This window comes from Fulmarus glacialis, unplaced genomic scaffold, assembly GCF_000690835.1.
Source record: "Fulmarus glacialis isolate BGI_N327 unplaced genomic scaffold, ASM69083v1 scaffold7539, whole genome shotgun sequence".
Lineage (NCBI taxonomy): Eukaryota > Metazoa > Chordata > Aves > Procellariiformes > Procellariidae > Fulmarus > Fulmarus glacialis.
In genome coordinates, this window is record NW_009232543.1 from 20,585 (window position 1) to 40,116 (window position 19,532).

A 19,532-nucleotide genomic window follows, 5' to 3' on the forward strand; every position below is an offset into this window, starting at 1 on the left:
CAATATGAAAAACTGAGTACAAAATTTTTCTCTTTTTGATTGTCTGCAGCTTTAAATGGCCAAATATATCTTTATATTCCAGATCAGCCTACTTTGGGATAGCAATAAGTCCTAGCAAGAAACAGGGTTATTTTTTGAATATCCAGTGTTTGCTTTCCTCTTAAAGCTGTTACTGAGTTTCAGTTCTCAGTCAAAACCAGTCATCAAAGACGGACATGTTAATAACTTCATTTTGTGAAAATTATTCAGAGGAGAAATGTTTAATACAAGGCAGAGTAGTCTTCAAAGTAATGGGACAGGCATGCTCTGTGATATGTAGATCATATTTACTTTTTTATATATATTCTCATAACATATCCTTCTTTCATTTGCTTCCTAGTCTAAACCACTTATCCCTCTTCAAAAAGAAGCTGACCCTGACACACAGAAAACAGTGCTTACTAATTACATGTTTCCCCAGCAACCAAGGACTGAGGATGGTAAGAATTTCTGAAACACCCTGTCAGAATGCTCACTTTTGAAAGTAATAATAATGGGAAGACTGTCCAGCTAATATAATTTTCACTAGGTAATACTTAAATACAAGATTGAAGTAAACTTGTAAGTAATGAAGAGTTACATCTGAAGAATGAGAACAGTAACTTAATGTGACCTATGTATTGATAAATTCTAGGTGAAACTATTTCAGTGAGAGAGGTGACGAATGGACTGGTGGGATCATGTTCTGCGATGGTTGCCATTTCCCATAGTGACACCCTATTTCATTCTGGCAGAGCTTAATGGTTTGGGGTGAAATTCTCCTTAGCAGGTGTCTGCTTCAGACTGACTATTTTAACAGAATGTTAGACAAAATGTTTCCTCCATTACCAAGTACGTATTTTTGGAAAAGTACATAGCAGTCTGTGTTTCATTTTGAAAGAAAAAAAAATTGGTCCAGAAAAAAAGCATTTTGCTCACAGTTAGTTCGAACTGTTTTATAAAAAGTTAGGCCCAAAATGTTAAGACCTTGCCAGAAAGTTGCTTCTGCACACTTGTGAAATAGTTAGGAAAATAAGTTACATTCTGTGAGTAACCCCATCAGGAGTTAAAAAAAATCCTTTATTTCTCCACTTTTTCCCCAGCAGGCAAAAGGAAAAAGCTTGTGCTGCTTTAACAGAAACGGAGGGGGGGGACGCATATCAATGGAAATAATTGAAAACTGACAAGTGGCAATGTTTGCTGTTCCATGGCACAAGTGCCTAGTACACTGAGAGAGGAGTAATCAAAAATACCAGCAAAACCAGTAAATTGTGAATCACTTTTAGTGCTTTCTAATGCAGATAATGCATCTGCAATACCTCTGATAGAGTGTGAGAATTATAAAATCATTTGGAGATTCAGTGAAGTTCAAGATTGTTCCTGAAAGCATTCTCTCCATTTGAACTTTTTTTTACCCAGATGCTGGGATTTCTTTCTGTAGACGAGGGAAGAGCTGCTTGTTTGGCTTAAGTTGGCAGAATACTTGCCTCTGAGGTGGTCATTCCCAATGGAAGGTTTAAAGTTCGATAGATAGTGTTTTTAAAAATTAAAATTTTTAAAATTCTTATCAATTTCTTTTTTTGGTCAGGAGCAGTTTTGGTGACAGTGAAGTCTATTAGAATATTTTCAGATGTGTTAAAACTGTAAGTTTGCCCAATAAATGCAGAGTAACAAATATTCCAATGCACTTGTTGAGCCCTATAATTAAGTATTTTTCAATTTCAGGTATAGAAGTAGTTAATATGAACAGTCTTGGCATTGCTAGTGAAGGATATACATTTGCTGGGGTGGTGATGGCAGATTTATTAGACTATTTGGCATGCTAAAGTAGAACCTGGCTGATGTAACACAAGGCATGGAGACATGCTAGAATAAGAGACAGCGGGTACCCAAAAGATTTTTTTATCTCTTGTAAAATAAAGCAAGAAATACTTCGTAAAGCTCCTGTCATTTGTATAACTTCTGCAAAATCATGTGTTTACCTTAGATTTTAGCTGCCTAGGTTTTTTCAGGATTAGTAATAATGCAGGTTTTTGTCACTGTCATTCTTACTCTTCATTTTTAAATTTTCATTAAATGAAATCAGGTGAATGCTTTTATACATGCTTAATGAGACCACCTCACTGAAGTCACGCTATGTAAATCTATATAAGTATAATTTACATGTATATATATGCAAATACATATTTTCATATTTATAAATATATATGAATAAAAATACTTTGCAGCAGAGAGTTCTGCTGAAAATTTTCAAGTGTCAATGTTAAGACTGGTGTACAGCTGTGTGTATGAATTTTTTTACTTTACAGATAGGATTTTGCTATTATGAAAATATAGCCAAATTCATAAAGCAGTGGCAGTGCAGCTAGTCTTCAATTAATGGTGCTGCTAGTCTTTTATCTTTTAAGAATGCATACAAAAGCACACCAATCCCATCCACGAGAAGAAAAAAGAGGATTTTTGTTTCGCATAATGTATCCTATTCTTATGAGAGTCTCTTTTTTTTTTTTCTTTTCTTAGTCATGTTCATATCTGATAATGAAAGTTTCAATCCATCTCTGTGGGAGGAACAGCGGAAACAGCGTGCTCAGGTGGCATTTGAGTGTGATGAAGACAAAGATGAGAGAGAGGCACCGCCTCGGGTTAGTATTGAATTTATTTTTGAATACTTGGTGCTTCCCTCCCTCTTATCCCCACCCGTGAATCCCATCCTTTTCCTTACTTGGGCGGTGGATTTCACTCTGCTGAAGAAATCAAGTCTTCAGTTATTAGTTAAGAGTACCTAACAGGATAAAACACCGTGTTTTGAGGGTTTTTTGGGTTTTTGGGTGTTGTGGGTTTTGGGGTTTTTTTTTTTGGCCAGGTCTTTTAAAGTGGAGCACAAGGGAAAATCTCTCAGCTGATGTAAGGCAATGTAGGGCATAACTAGGAGACTCCCTGACTGGTGGTGCCACAGAGAAGGATAGTGGGGAAACAATGATTAATCCTGATTTTTCTTTACGTAAATTACAGTTGTCATAATGCTTCCTGCTTGCAGTCAATGGACACACTTGGCAGGGGGTAGGGAGTGATTCATAATCTCGCTGGGTTTTTTAAACTTAAGTTTGCATCAATCCAGGTAGACTCAAACCGCAAAGTGAGAATCTTAGATTGTTCTGTGTTTTGTCCTAACTCATTGTCTGTTTTAAAGCTGATGTTTTAGTTATGGCATTTAATTAAGTGTAGAACATTATTTCTTTTTGTTATACAGGAAGGCAACCTGAAGAGATATCCAACTCCATATCCTGATGAACTGAAGAATATGGTCAAAACAGTCCAGACAATTGTACATAGGCTAAAGGATGAAGAATCTACTGAAGATACTGCCAAGGAGTCAAAACGAGAAGGCCAGACAATTTCTGTAAAAGATGTCGGGGTAAAGGTTAGAGATAATATTCTCTTCTGACTTTGCAAGAACTTCCAAAGATCTAGAGTGTCATTGATTCCTTTTAATTCTCTTCTTCCTCCTCACTAATGCTTTAGCAAGAAAAATTGCCAGATTAAAGAGCAGAACTTACCTCTTCACCATCTAAAGAAGTCTGTAATAAATGTCTGGTTTGCAGTAGCAATTTTCCTCTGACACTAAGAACAAGGAAAGTGACTTGATTCTCAGGCAAATACAAGCTATGGATGTGTTAAGGAGCTGGCAGCTTTGGTTTCTGGAGGATGGTATCTCTGTCATTCTCTGATCCTCTTTTATCTGCAGACTTCACAATGAAATTCAGGATAATCTCTAAGGATCTTACTGCTGCCCTTGTGACTGGAGGTTTTATGTGATAAGTTGTGAAGGCAATCGTAGCAAGTTGGCCCAGGAGTCAGGAGTCTCTAACAGGTTGATGTAGCATGATAGGTGATAGGACTACTGTTTGGTGCTGACATGTCTCATTGTAGATATTCTTGGCCTTTTTTTTTTTATTTAACTGGAAATTTAATGGTACAAATTGACCTCAATAAGGAGAAGAGTCAAACTCATTGACAAAGGGTAGGGACTGTACCTCAGTAATCTGCAGAGACTCCTCTGCATTTCACACCATATTTTATAATTTCAAAGCTCAGATCTTCCATTCCATTCCATAGTTTCCCAAAATGTTAACTCTAAATATCATATGTTACTGAAAAACTTTTAAGATGTTTTGTCTGCTAATGTTCTTAATCCTGTAGACTTCAGAAATTGCTTCAATAAAGAACAAAGCAGATGAGAGAAAACAATATTCAAAACAGAAGCCTACTGAACCAGAAGCTGAGCACAGCACTGCAAATTCACACATGACTGCACTTGTTAAAACCTTGCAGAACACGAAAACAATTGTCAACCATGAAGACACACTCGAGGTATGGCATTGCAATGAACATCATAGCAGTCAAAGAATTGTGCTGGTGTTCTATTGAATTTCTTACTCTGGGAGATGAAAATTTATGTTGACAATAGCAGAAAATTGCTATCCGTAAGCACTGTAAATACAGATGGTCTGCAATGCAGTATTTTTCTCACTTCCAATTACATTAAGTAAAAGTTGAAATAGCTAATAAAAAGTTCATGATGAAAGATACATGCATTTAAAGAAAAATTAAGCAAACTCAATTAAAAGTTGACTTAAGTATCAAACTGTGAAAAGACTCATACTTAGAATTTTCCAGGTTTTTCTTGATTGTCAATTCTTCATTAAATAATTGAGTTTAATTGTCACTGAAATGACAAAATATCTGATTAGTGGGAGCAATCGAAAGCTTGCAAAGGAACTGGCCTGGTAGTTAGTATCATGGGAAAGGTGGTGCTCCAGTAGGTTCCACACATTAAATGTTCTGAAACTTGTAAGAAAAAGTGAACATTGACAGGCTATTTTTGCAATCTGCAACATGGATTTTGTAGCATTTGTAATAGGAAGCATGTTTACTAGAAAGAAATTTCCGCTTTTAGGGAAGGAAGGGGTTTTTTTCTTCAAAATATTACTGGAAACAATCGTTTTTTGAAGATGATAGGAATATAGTGCTGGCAGTAGGACACTGGATCACTCACATGGCTGCTCTTGCAGCAGCTTTGTCAGTTAATCTCTTTCATAAGTGCACTGAGCTCCATCTTATGGTTAGGAACTAGTGATTTCTAGCTTAAATGTATTCAGCATCGCTTTATTCCTCTGCCATTGTTCTTGAAGTTAAATAACTTCTCTTCCTTTTAGAATTTACCCTCAGTGTAACTTTAAAGTTATAAACCCAAGCTACACTTGCTCTTTTTTTGCTAGACTAGGCAAGCCAAGCTCATTCAGTCTTCTCTCATAGCATAGCTCTCCATTCCTAAGATTGTCTTGGTCATGCTACTCTATACCTGTTGCAGTTTGAGCTCTTTTCTGCAAAACCAATACCCAGTTTGGGTATTTTGGGCTATTGGGGTATTTGGGTATTGGGGTGTTTGCTGGTTCAGTGATAACTTTCTGGCTTGAACTGAACGAGAGGTTCTCTCCAGTGGAACAGAGGCTGGATCTGCCTTGGTCCAAGTAGGTTTTTGCAGTTACCTGTTTGACTGTTGCTCCCACAGATTTCATTAGTGGCAATGCAAGTCTGCATGTGCTGCTTCTTAAACATAATTCAGTGGCAAGTATTACTAAATTCAGTTGACTTGCACTACAAATGCACTACACAGTTGCTATGTTATTCCTATGTTATGTTGCTTGTTTATTTTTTTCCCCTTTATTGTTCAGTGGGTGACAGTTTAGATAGCATTTACTTAACCTTTAAGCAGTTCTTTAAAATGCACAACATAAAGCTGTTTTTCCTTACCAGGAGTCAGAAGAACTCTCCTCTGATGAAGAGATGAAAATGGCAGAAATGCGACCACCACTGATAGAAACCTCCATAAATCAACCAAAAGTGGTAGCTCTTAGCAATAACAAAAAAGGTTAGATACCATAAAAAGCAATAGAAGTGTTGTGTGATTCTGATAATTTCTTGACTTAAACTGGCTAGTTTTTCCAATCAAATTATGTGAAAGTAGATTTAATTTGTATGTTTTAAAAGAAAGATGATCAATTCTCTAGTTAAACAATGAAAGCAGGAAAAAAAATTCTGCAATATCTTATACTTGCGTGTGTGGTAGAGAAAACTGTGTTGACATCCTAGTTTTCTTGATTATTGTCATCAGTTTAAAAGCAGAGAGGGAAAGGAGATGCATGTGTTCTGGGGGACTGTTAGCTTGAACACACTTTTGATACACTTGAGGAAAGGATTGCAGAAAATGGTATTTACCTTGGAAATATTCCATATTTCCCCCCTCCCCCAGATTTTATGGATTATTGCTCCTGTAGGCAGCAATATCACTTGTTTAAATTTCTCAGAGAAGCTGTGCTTTCTTCCTAAGGTTTAAGAATAAACTTCTCTTGTGGCAATTCTTTCTCCAGAGTCACTTTACTCTTTTTTATTTTTCTTCTTTACTTTAACAGGAAACTTGAGAACATTGTTTTTGTTACCTAAGTTTTATATTCTCTGAAAGATAATTTCTGTCTGGGTAACCATTTCCTTCAGAGTAAGGAATGACGTAGGATTCAGAAAAAACATAATTTAAAAATTGGAGAGCAAATTGTATTTTGCTTCATATGATATCCTAGTCCAGTACTTTCCAGGACAAAAGGCTTTTCTGGCCATTAGATGTAAAAGGGTGAGATTTAGTGGGGATGAAGAAAACCACACAAAGGTAGCAGAAAGAGTCTGCTGAGGATCACATGCAGATGAAAAGATCGATGTTTATCAATGCTGTCCTTGGGTTTTTATGCCTGACTAAAGTACTAAGTCAAAACTTCTTTCTTTTTCTCCGGAGATAGACATTAGTTTCACAAAATTTATGCTTTTGGCACCTATAACTGTGTCTTGAAGCAAAAATTTAATTGTATTTGTTTGTACACTTATATCAAAATCATGGCTGCCTTGAAGTCCTACAGAGAAATTATTTTTATATAGATGTAGTATGCAAGTATGCATACATTGCAAAAATCAATGTGCAAAGGTGTAAATTACTTCGAAAATGTTGTCCTAAGTGATCTGCAACACATGGGAATGCATTGGATTCGAACTCTGCAGGAGAACGTTTTTCTTTGCTGTTCTTTTTTTTTTGCATTTATGAAACTATACAGAGCTTGTCCAGTGATCTAGGTCTTTCCAGAGTGCTTGGTCTAATAATAGCTATTTAACAATGATACAATGTTCAAAATCAGGAACTGTGTACACTTTCAAAATCGTGCATGTGAAGCAGTGTACTTCATTTTCATAGGGGCTAATAGACTCATGTAATTCAAAACTTTGAAATCATCGCAAAAACAGAAATATGATTTGATAGGTATTTTGGGGAAATATTACATAATGTAGCACTAGCTTATGCCAAGGAAATTTGGAATAAAGCAACAAGTTAAATTTCATTAACAGGTGAGGGATGTTTACATTGAGCCAAATATTTCAAGAATAGGAACTATTGCCAACAGTCTTCTGGAAGTTTAAATGAAGTTCGCAAAGGTATAAGCTTACATTTTAGTTTCCAGTAGTAAGAATCACAGAAGAAAAAGAGACAATTTCTAAATACCATAACATACACACATTAAATGGCTATTAAACAGATGTATGTGTCTGTAACTAAATTGGCAAATTTTTATTTCAGATGATTCAAAAGATGCTGATTCCTTATCAGATGAAGCTACCCACAATAGCAATCAAAATAACAGCAACTGTTCCTCTCCTTCTCGAATGTCAGATTCTATTTCCTTAAATACTGATAGTAGCCAAGATATTTCTCTCTGTTCTCCAGACAAAGAAACACGTGCTGCTGCTTTATCCAAGATCAGGTTTGTAAGATATTGTACACCACTGAGCAAATGTAATAGAAAAATGTTACTTAATCTTTCATGTTATGTGTCCATTCCTCTAATTAATTAATCATTCATTAAATAATTTAAATTTTAATGTTAAATAATGGAATAGTACTCTTTAAAAAAAAAAAAGGATAATAAAATTCAGAGGTTAATTTGAGTATACAAGACGTGGTTCCCATCTGTTTTAATAATAGGGTATAATAATTTCATCCTTATAATTTGTTATCCCTGCAAAATACTTCAATACACCGTTTTAAAAACTCTATGTTTTTATTTGCATAATTTTGAAGATCAGTTTGATTACTAACATAACTATAAAAGGTTTTTAGAAACTTTTAAAGAATGGACTTACAGGTTGCTACTCCTCTTGAGGTTTTGGTTAGATGGTGCCATTTTTTTTTTTTTTTAATTACTAATAGAAACAAGACCGTTGTCCAAATTGCCATGGAACTTGCAAGTATTTGATAAAAAAAATTGAGTTATTGTCACTTTTTACTTTTTGACACTTTTAAACTGTCTTTAATAATTTCTGTTGAATAAACAAGCTTCTGAAATCAGATGACACAAACGTTGCTGAAATGAGCCCTCTATATAATATATTTTTATAATGATAGTGTAGCAAGTCATAAATCTGATTGTATATTGGTCTATGTCGTGGACTGTGTGCACAGTATGGCTGTGTTGCATGTTAATGATTAGTTTTTCTAAAACAGTTCTTAAAGGAATATGTTGGTTTCTTTTGGAATTTCTTTTAAGAGCCATCTTTTTTTCCAGGAGGGAAGACGAAAATTTGAATAATCTTTTGCAAAATGGAGGTGAATTGAGCATTACAGTAGAAGAAAAAATAAATGTGCAAGAGAAGGTTACAAATTTGTCTGAATATGAATTAAGCATTGAAGAAAGATTAGGCCTGATAGGAAAAGGTGTTGATCTAAGCACTTCTACAGAGGAGTCTCACAAATTAGACCAAATAAACATGAATATCAATAAACTGGTTAGTGAAGAGGCAGTGCCAGTTCCTGTAGAAAGGTTACAAACACAGGAAATAGTTTCAGTAAAGGGCTTTTTGAATAACAACACGAAAGAAGAAAGTGAGCACTTGGAAAATGGAAATAAATGTCCTATAAATAAAGTAAACGGACATCCTGAGGAAGCAGTACAGTCTCCCAGTAAAGACAAACTAACAAGAAGCACTACAGTTGATGGTGATTCTGCTGAGCTGTCTGTTTCGAGGAGCACCGAAGATTTGTCCCCACAGAGAAGTGGTTCTGTGATGAAATCTCACAGCATCACCAGTATGGACACCGGTGGTCTGAAAATCTATGATATTGTCAATGAGAATGGATCTCAACAGCCAAACTCAGTGGTAAAATCAGCATCTGATAGTGTAGATGGAAAAAACATAGTCCGAAGTAAATCCGCTACGCTTCTGTATGATCAGCCTCTGCAGGTTTTTCCTGGGTCATCATCGTCATCTGATTTAGTATCTTCTACAAAAACTGTGTTCAAGTTTGACTCAAATCACAATCCCGAAGGTGCTAATGTAGTGAGAGGATCAGTGACAAGTGGTACACAGATGTTCTGCGCTCCCCAGTATAATATTCAGTACAGCAGCAGTGCAACAGCGAAAGACACCTTGTGGCCCCAGAAACAAAACACCCAAATAGAACAAGGCAGCTTGCCTCCTTCACGTCTGCTTAGGTCTGACAGTACAGAAACCCCCAGCTATGTAAAGCATTCTGCCAATATGAATTTCTCCAATCATAATAATGTTCGAGCCAGCGCTGTGTATAACACTCATCAACGGATGGCTGGGAGACATATAGATATGTGGGCTATTCCACCAAATGATAGACTGCTCCCAGGAGCAACAACCAGACACACTCTTCAAAGGCAGAGCAGTGTATCTTCTACAGCTTCTATAAATGTTGGGGATACTGGACCTTCAAGGCGGACCCAGGTTCCTGAAGGGGACTATTTAACATACAGAGATTTGCATTCAATGGGAAGAGCTCCACCAGTAATGTCTGGGCAACAGAGACCTCTTTCTGCCAGGACATACAGCATCGATGGTCCAAATGTACCCCGACCACAGAGTGCTCGGCCATCGGTGAATGAAATACCAGAAAGAACTATGTCAGTTAGTGACTTCAATTACTCGCGGACTAGCCCTTCAAAGAGATCAAACCCAAGGGTTAACTCTGAGCATTCTTTATTAGACCCTCCAGGAAAAAGTAAAGTCCCTCATGACTGGAGGGAACAGGTGCTGCGACATATTGAGGCAAAAAAGCTAGAAAAGGTAAAAATAATAATTTTTAAACTTTTCTACCTTTCTGTTACCTGGATATGGAATAAGTTAAATACTCTGTGTTTTGACCTGCTTTTAATTACCACTGAAAAAGTACTTCTAATACTGCCTTAAAAAGGGTAAAAGTATTTGTGATGAATATCTGAGAAACAGTCAAATGGTAGACTGTAAATGAACTTTTCCCCAAAGATAAAAAAGTCCTGTTGTTTTTACATCATACTTGCCAGCTTAGTCCAATTACTTTAAAATACATTAAATAATGTCACATTGACCTGCTGGACTGCAAGGCCAGCTCTTTTAGGCCATGTAATTTTTATTGTAGCATTGTATTTGTATTATACTAAAATATTCCCTTACACTTCTTGATCTGTCTGTTGTGCCTTTTTTCCCCATATATCTTCCCTTTAAGAACAAGGAAAAGAAAATCAGTAAAATCTATTTGGAAGTATAAGTCTACAGCTTCAGTTGCTGAAGAATTCAAAAGCCATAATTAACATGTATTTCCCTCCAAGCCAGTTGTCTTTTGAAGTTGGGTATCTGACAGATTGTTGAATTAATATTTATTGCTGTGTGATGAGAACACTTAAAAATCTTGTTCATTTCAGGAAATCACAGGAGGTTTTGATATAACTAGAGATGATGAACAGGACTCTTTATGTACTGTAAATGCTATCAAGAATTTGAGCTGATATGTAGAGCTGAACAGTTACATATCTTCAAAGAATTTGAGTAGAGACTAGAAGAGTGTAATCTATGGTGTCCAGCTAACCCAGTTTAAAATATCATCAGTAAATAATAGGTAGAATGTCATTAGCCTGATCCTGTTTCCTTGGGGGGGAAGTGAGTAAAGCAGCCAAAATACATTTTGATTATGCCAGCTAGATGGATTTTCTTTTATAATTTCTTCTGAAAGAACACAGTTTGGTTTGTGATTATTATGCTAAATACTTCAATATACATGATAGCTAAAGAAATTTAATTGGAGATGCTTGGAAAAATTACTTTTAACTATAACTTTTCTTTGGAAATCCAAGTATTTGGAGGGATGGATTTGCTTTTGTTTGTTTTAAGTTGCATAACTTCTGGTGATAGAAAGGGATGGGTTTTGTTTGTTTTTTAAAGAAACCTGCACAACAGCTGCACCTGTTCTTCTGCTCCAGTTTGAGTCATGTACAACATAAAAAATTTTAAGGCTTTCACAGTACTGTGCTGTAGTGTGGGGACCCTTTGTCCCGCAAGGTGGTCACAAACCTCACCATGTTCCAACCTTAATAAAAGGTACATTCTCTGACCTTCGATTCTCCTGGATGCATATATCAAATCTTACATGAAATGACAGAGAAACAAAAATCCCAGCAATCCCTGAATGCAGAAGGAAACAAAGCTTCAGTGCACTGCTAATGCAGTTTGTTTATAGCTCGTTCTTATATCACCTACATTTGACATGTTAGGAACAATGTTTAATATACCAGTGATATCTGTTCAGGTACTGTAGCAGTGTAGTCACCTTTACTGAAGTGAAATTGATTGCCTGACCTGATTCTCTTTATGTCTGTCCATGCTTTCTATCATGCTTTATATGTAAACCTTAATTTTTGTTTTCTACTAGAGTGATACGGAATAGCTGGTATTGCAATCTTAGCTGTGCATCTAATTTAACAGATCTTAGAAGTCTGTTTTGTATGTGTGTGATTCTTTTGTTCTGGCCTTGAAGCATTTTTAAGTAGCTTTTACTTAGCAATCTGAGACTTATTTATGGGTTTAAAAGTCAATGTGTCTGTAATTGTCTACTTTATATTCGCTGGGATAAGACTGACTTAAAAAGAAAAACCTGAACTGTGAAAAATGTGGATATGATCCTATATGGCAGCTGGCAAATATGATAATGTGGAAATTCTAGGAATTTACTGGATATTTCTTTGTTCTTTTAAAATAATGGTTTTAGTATTTCTCTTTGTAATTAAAAATTAGCTGGGCGGGGGGGCTTAATCTATAAACCAGACTTCTGAAATGTTTTGAAGTTTGAAAAAAAATTCGGTAATTACAGAACTCATTTAAGGAACAAGTATTTAAGGAAAAAGTTCAATTACAGAGCTCATTTAAGGAACATTTATTGGAAATTGCTTTGACAAAGCTTTCATGAATTTGAAATGGCATTTCTTTTTTTAAAGCATAAGATACAACACTGACAGGTTGTATCTTATAACAGGTATACAAAATTAAGCCTTATGATGAATATTTAATTCATACCTTCTTGCCTGTGGTTATACACAACAGTGTGGGTTAATAGTATTACCTTTGTTGTGACTCTTCTGAGTCTGTTACTGAATTTAATCATGTTTATTATTTCTATCCTGTGCTTATTAGGGAAGAGGGTGTAGTGGGGTTTTGGGGATTGGTTTTGTTATGGGGTTGTTTTTTCTTTTCCCTCTTTTTGCTAAGCTCCTGAAGTATTTGTTTATTTTGTTTTTATAAAATTTAGTAACTGGAAGGAGAGAGAGAGGGGTAAACCCACTTAAATAAGCAGTGTCTGCTTGTTGGACAAATTGGAGAAGCTAGTTCTTATTTTATTTATTAGCCCTTTTTACCTGATACAGTAGAAAAAAAAAAACTTTCAAGAGTTTAATTTGCATGAGGAGAGATACAGGATAGTTTTAAGTCCAGCAAAAATGAGTAACAATGGATTCCAGCCAAGTAACCAGCATTTGTAATCCCTTTGACAAGCTGTAAGGGGGGCATAAGACAATCAACTAAAATTACCCATCTGGTTGAAGGAAGGTGAAAACAGTTCATAAGACTGTAAATAGAAATTTTGCATATATTCAGGAGAAACAATTTGCTTACCTGATGCAAAGCATATTTTATTGTGGGATAGAGAAAAGACCTTATTTAAATGTCAAGCTGCTCTCTAGTGGTTATGTATGTCAGCTGTTGGAAAACATGCAGTCAATTCTGCCCCACCCTCAACCTCATAAATTTAGTGCACAGGTGAGTTTTTAAGAACAGTAATATTTTTCAGCATATTTTCCTTTTTGAGTGTGACTTGCCAGTTTTACTACCTGATCCGTCAAAGTAGTCTACTATAGTGGTCTTGTGGAAAGTTTTAATTTAGGAATTTAAACTAAAAAAAAAATACTGCCTGTGTAAAAAGACTAGTGTCACACGTTTTATTGTGTGGTGGAGGAACTTCTGATCCCTAAATTGCAATAATAAATATCTGTAACAGTTATCTGCAAATCTCTATTATATTTCTATGTGCTGAGTAGGCAGAAACAGTTACTGGGCCTGACTCTGTCCTTTCCTTACATATGTATATTTTCTTTTTTTGATGTGGATCTCTTGGGAGTTCATCAGGTGCGTGTTTGCTTTCAATTCTAATTTCATCTGGAATTAAGTCCTCTATTTTTTATCTACTTTATTTACTATTTATCTAAAATGGCAGAGCTTTTAGAGAAGAGGTCATAAAGTTTGATTCCTACTTTCCAATTCAGAAATCAGAATAGGTGGTTTTATTCTTAAAGTTGCCAGTGTACAGTGCCTTATTAAAAGAAAAAAGTCCAAGTGTTTCAATATTGATACAGAATTTCAGTTTTAACCAGTTTGAAAGTTTTTCTTGAATTGATTTTTTTTTTTTTTAACAGTACATACCTAACATGCAAAAATATTTTAATTGATGTGGCCTCAGGTTTTCTGCAAGTTAAGCTTGCTTCAATATGTGAAGGAAAGTAACTTTCAGTAGGTCTGTGCACACATAAAATTAAGTGCTTAAGTGTTTATAAGATCATAGCCTGAAGAATATTTTGACACTGATAAATTACAGGAATGCTATCCATTCAGTAGTTATTAGTTTTAAATTTTGATTTGGGGGGGGGAGGGGTCCTCCATTTTGAATTGACTACTGAACTGACAATGTGTTATAATGATATTTTGTGGAATTCAGAAGTCAATACATCACACTTTAAAAGGAACAAAATTCTTGTGCATTTGGAATGTAAACAACAGAAGTTCTGACCCTGCAAATATTTTATGACAGTACAATTTAAATTATATGTAATTTTCCATATGTAACTCCAGTTTCATAATGTTTAAGTTCTTCTTCTTTGGGATAAACTAGTATCTTGGTAGAATTCGATGAGATTTCAAACAAAGCTTTTTTTTGCTTATGTGCTTTTATTCCAAAAGGCTTAAAGCATTACTTTTAGGTATTTCAAGCATTCCAGAACACCTTGAGCAAACTTTTCCTAAAGAATCTTAGATAGTCAAGGTGGGAATGAGAAGTGAAGGGATTTCTAGACGTTTAATATAGCCTCAAAGGATAACTTATGTCCACCTTTAGCTGGCAATTGATTCTAAGTATTGTTAAATAAATAAATAAATAAAAAGGCTAATACTTAGGCTTAGCAGTTAAGTTACCAGTTAAGACTATTCCAAGATAAGTAGAATGTAGAGTCCTGTTCCCTGCAGATATTTGAATTTTATTAGTTCCTGTCTATACCAAAATTTCATGGATAGTTGTGACAGACTCCAGCCAGTCTTAAAATTACAACAGTATTATCCAATAGCAATTCTCTTAGGTAATTCCCCTGTTTATTGTCTTGCACCTAAGTAAATGTGTTAAGGCACTTCAATTCCCAAAAGACTACCTTTTGAAATCTGAAATTGTTAGTTGTCTTGTAAGCTGCAAAATGGAGAATATGTTCTCACTCTTAGCATTCAAAAGAATGTAAGTAAACCCCCAAACTATGCTACTAACTGCCTGCATCTAAACTGATTCCATTAGAGGCTGATTTTGACTACAAATCCTGATTTATATGCTGAATATTTTTTTTACTTTGTACATTTTTGTACAAAAGTAAATGTAATTGTAGCCATTTTTTCTTGATGTATTGTAGCTTTTAATATGTGTTCTTCACGGTTGAATGATTTCTAGTAAACTTTCACAAAAATATAGTGGAACATGGCATGTATATTGGTTAGTGTATATTAGTTTAGCGTAACTGAAATGAGATTTCTCAGGCCTCAAACATTTGAATTACCATTTTGCAGGCCATTATACCCTAAGACACTGTAACAAATCAGGTGGAGAATGGAGTTGGTACTTGCAATTAACATTCATATTTAATCTGAAGTTTAGACCATACATTTATTCCGTATTTAATTTTTAATAAATTAATGGAATAAATTAATGGAATAAAAATCAGGGGGTTTAATGGCATCTGCGTATTCAGATTTCTGAAAGAGTCTTCTCTGGTGCAGCAGTCTTCAGGAATCTCCCGAGGAAACGTACAACCTTCATTGTACTCATACTGAGAAGCAAAATTAAGAGGAATACTGTTCACACTCCAAATGCCTCAGTTTCTCTCTTCCCAGCTAAAAATAAGTAGAGGAAAAATGCTTCCTAAATTTGTCACTAGGAATCTCTTCTTGTGTTAAACTAAAACTTTCTTACAACTCCATGTAATTTTAAACAGTATTTGTTCTGTACAGTTTGTACTTGTGGATTCCTTCTAATTTAGTGTTGAGACACTGTGCCCAATGTAGAGGAGAAAAATGATTTTTGCAGTACTTCTTATGTCTTCCCTACATCAATTGCACAATAGTTTTTGTACTTCAGAAAAAGTCTCTACCAAGAAAGAAGATCTTATAAACCCCTGAATAAAACTACTCTCAGGCTATGTAATCACCTTGATCATTTAAATCTTAATGACCTTAATCACTAAACTGAGTTAACTGAAATATTAATTCCTGATGGACAAGTTCATGCCTCTACAAATTTTAGTACCTCCTATTGCAGATCTATCTTAGATTGCAAATACAAATCTGGATTTAGATTGTCACTATCTATTGACCATCTGTTTGGGTCCTTCTAAGAGAAGAGTGAATCTAGTGGATCTAGGGATCTTTATAGTACGGTGGTCTGCTAGAGACACTTTCAGAAGATAGCTTTCTAGTCTCACCATGCATTCTTCCTATTTTTAGCTGTCTTTTTGCCACTTACACAAGATTCAGAGAAATAGAGCCTCTGAGAAGAGCTTCCCGTAAGGAGACTTCAGGGAGTTGCCTGTGCAAGTTGGGGAAGAAGGGCACCTGGCTAATTATAGAGACTATTTTGAGAAGAGTTGTAAGAAGATGCTTTGAGGCACTAAGGAGCTAAGGAAAACTGGCTTTGGCAGTTTCATCTGGGTGTTTGGTCTGAAAGCTCAGGTTGAATGTTTAGTAAAGAGAGACCTGAATGCTGAGTACATTCTTCCCCTCCCAAGAGGGGGAAAGCCTCTGGAGACTTGTCTGGAAGCCTGAAAAATCCATTGAGTAGAGAACAGGGTAGATGTAGAAGAGGAGTATGAAGAAGGCTCACTATGCCATTGAGTGAGAGGTTATCCAAGAGTCTTGGCCAAGAAAAGCCAAGTATTGTCAGTAAATACTGTTTTCCAAGGGAGTTTCCAATGACTGTACTAGCAGAGCATCTGGGGAGTATGAATGTGCAGAGGCATATGACTTTGATTATTAAACAAGTTTTAGTTACACAAGATAATGGTAGTATGAAAAAGCAAATATCAGCCTGAGGACTAGTGACTATTTTCAAAATCAAATTAGTATATGTAGTCAACAGACAAAGGCCAAAATGTATTTATTCATGTAAGAGTTGTTGCAGTGTCTTAGTCAAATGATATGTATTTTGAACTTTTTTCTTTTTTCTTTTTTTTTTTTTTTTACTTGGAAAAATTAGAAACTTTATGAAAAAAACCCAAAACTTTTAGTTTGCTGGGTTTTGATGCTTTGTGGTATATCTTTTACTACGATCATATTTTTTCATGGGTCTTTGTCACTTTCTCAAGATAGGTTTGTTTCATTTGTCAGGTGGCACATGGAGGATTTTCCTTTTCTTCTTTTGTGCAGTCTTTTTTTGTTGTTGTTTTTGTTTTTGTTCTTACAACTACGAAAGTCCATGGTGGCAAGACGACTATGCCTACTGCTTTCTTTCTATTACCCTTGCCAATATTGCAGAGGTCAGGTTTGCAAGGTAATGAAGCTCAAAATCAAACCACTCACTTCTGTCCTTGAGCTCATGTTACCTGTTTGATTGCCTACAGTGGCACAGGGGTGGACTCCGAGGTTTCTTTTGAGCCCTTTTTTTTTAAATGAGGCTTGTTCGCATTCTTGAATGAATTGTGGAGGTTGACAGCATTGCAATAGCAAGAAAACGCAGTCAAACAGTCAAATCTCTGTCTCTGTGTAAATTTTTACTTGTACTGTATCAGTAATAGGGGAAAAAATGAGTTAAAATAACTGGTAATTAGATGGTTTTCCACAGGCGTTTATCTTGACTGCCAGCTTCTCTTCCTACAACATATTTGATATGTTGCAAATTTAATGAAAACCGAGAAATTTTGATAAGCTGTGCACCTTTATTGTTTTTCCAGACACATGAATATTTGAATGACTTTATTTACATGTAATTCTGCATGTTAACTGATGATTGCATGCTGATTTACAGTAAATAAAGGTAAATAGGGGTCACTGAGTTGTGTTTTATACATCACAGTGGTACTGTTCTTGCATGGTTTTTATCTTGCATGACAATGGAATATGTTTGTATTAGTCTATGTATAACATGTCTTGTGGTTTATGCATGCTGCACTAATCTCTGTGTTAAATCTGTCCCCTCTTTATTCAGAGCATGCTGTCTAGGTCCTTTAATTCCAATTATGCTGCAGTTAGCAGCTTTCACTATGGCAGCTCTAGGGATCTGCATGGCAGCCAGGGTAGTGTTGCCTTGAGTGTTGCAGACGGAAGAGGTTCTGGTGTGCACATTGTTCGAGTGAGTACCTACAGGAGGCTATTGCAATATATAGAGGGGGAAAGAACAAACTGTGAGAGGTGTCCTTAAATTGACAGAATTATCCTTTTACATATGGACAATGCTTTCAATAAAAATAATGTAATTTACGTGCTGGGTTTTTTTAATAGGCATTAAATCAAATACCTTGCCTTCACTTCATATGCCTTAAACTTACTGCAAGGCTTTTCAGTGTCATGAAGTTGAGTTTTCTAATTGGCTTTTATAAATGGTTGAACATACGTAAAACTGTCTGGTTTCCTTGTACATATGTGAACAAGAGATTACCATTCTGAATTTAACCTAGGTTGATAAAGGTTTGAACAAAATCTTATTACGCTTTTTCCTCCCACAAACAAATTCTGATGATGTAAACTGTAGTGTAAGATACTTCAGGCATTCAAGAAAATTAATAATGTTAGTCTGTAAGAAAATGTGAGGAAATGACTCTTTAACTCTGAGCATCCTGAGTGATGTTATAGTATCCATAGTGAGCAGGATAAAGTCAACGGAAGACTTCTTTTAACCATATGAATCCTTGAATAGGCAGTCCTTAACATTTGTTGACTTTTCTTACCAGTTTATCGGTGATCAAAGACACCTCTGCAGTTGCTAGTTTTTGTAAATATCCATCAATATTTTATGGGTGTGGTGTCTTGACTAATAAGATTTTCTACATAAACAATGTACTAGTTAATCAAAGAAGATAAAGAACAATAAAGCCCTTAAGATTTTTTATTCTGGGCTTATGAGAATCTTTTAGTTTGAATTATATGAAGACAGTTGTCTTTTCTGCTCCATTCTGTTTAAAGCATCCCCAGGCTTCTACTCCAGGAGATCAATGCCAGGATGAAGTATTCATTTCAGGACAGCAGAATTACTCATCTGCCACACTTAGTCTCAAAGATGTTCCTCCAGACAGCATGAAGAAAATAGCTGTGCAGGTAATTATCTACATGATACCATGGGTAGGATATACTTATTAATATTTGTAAGGATATATCTTTTTATTAGTAGTAGAAACGTATGTTGGGATAGCAGTTGGAACTGGGGCTTCTTTAAAATGTAATACCCAGGTATCGAAGGTGGCGTAAATGAAATAGCATCCTCTTTTTGGAAGACAAAATCGTTAACTATATGAAGGGGGATAGTTCTCGTTTTTCTTCAGCAGTGGCTTTGAAAGAAGAAATTTGCAGCAAAAGACATAATTGCAAGTGGAAATTGGATTATGTCAGATGATTTCAGGAAAGCAATCTGAAGATGATTAAACCTTTTAAAGAACAAACTTGAAATCTGTTGTGATGAAATTGTGACGATAAACTAGAATTTGTAGGAGACATTCTGTACTCAGCTCTAAGGACCATCTATACAGGCAGGACTTACTACGATGAAACTAAATGGATGCTTGTAAATTATTACGATGCAGCAATTGATTTTCTTTTTATAACTTCAGTAATTTCAGTTGCATTTCTACAGACAC

The 19,532-nt window shown here is 35.5% G+C and overlaps 1 protein-coding gene across 1 annotated transcript in view; it reads left to right on the forward strand.

Annotated features, from left to right (window-relative positions):
• Window positions 1-18,996, forward strand: part of ERBB2IP (erbb2 interacting protein) — a gene marked incomplete at both ends in the record, with an annotated part of 38,888 nt that extends 19,892 nt beyond the window's left edge. The window contains 9 exons of the mRNA XM_009584935.1: window positions 380-479; window positions 2,539-2,660; window positions 3,269-3,439; window positions 4,219-4,389; window positions 5,836-5,950; window positions 7,697-7,880; window positions 8,682-10,206; window positions 17,891-18,034; window positions 18,865-18,996. Of these exons, the coding sequence (XP_009583230.1) occupies window positions 380-479; window positions 2,539-2,660; window positions 3,269-3,439; window positions 4,219-4,389; window positions 5,836-5,950; window positions 7,697-7,880; window positions 8,682-10,206; window positions 17,891-18,034; window positions 18,865-18,996 (2,664 nt within the window). The remainder of the gene's footprint in view (window positions 1-379; window positions 480-2,538; window positions 2,661-3,268; window positions 3,440-4,218; window positions 4,390-5,835; window positions 5,951-7,696; window positions 7,881-8,681; window positions 10,207-17,890; window positions 18,035-18,864) is intronic.
• Between the last annotated feature and the right edge of the window lie 536 nt (window positions 18,997-19,532).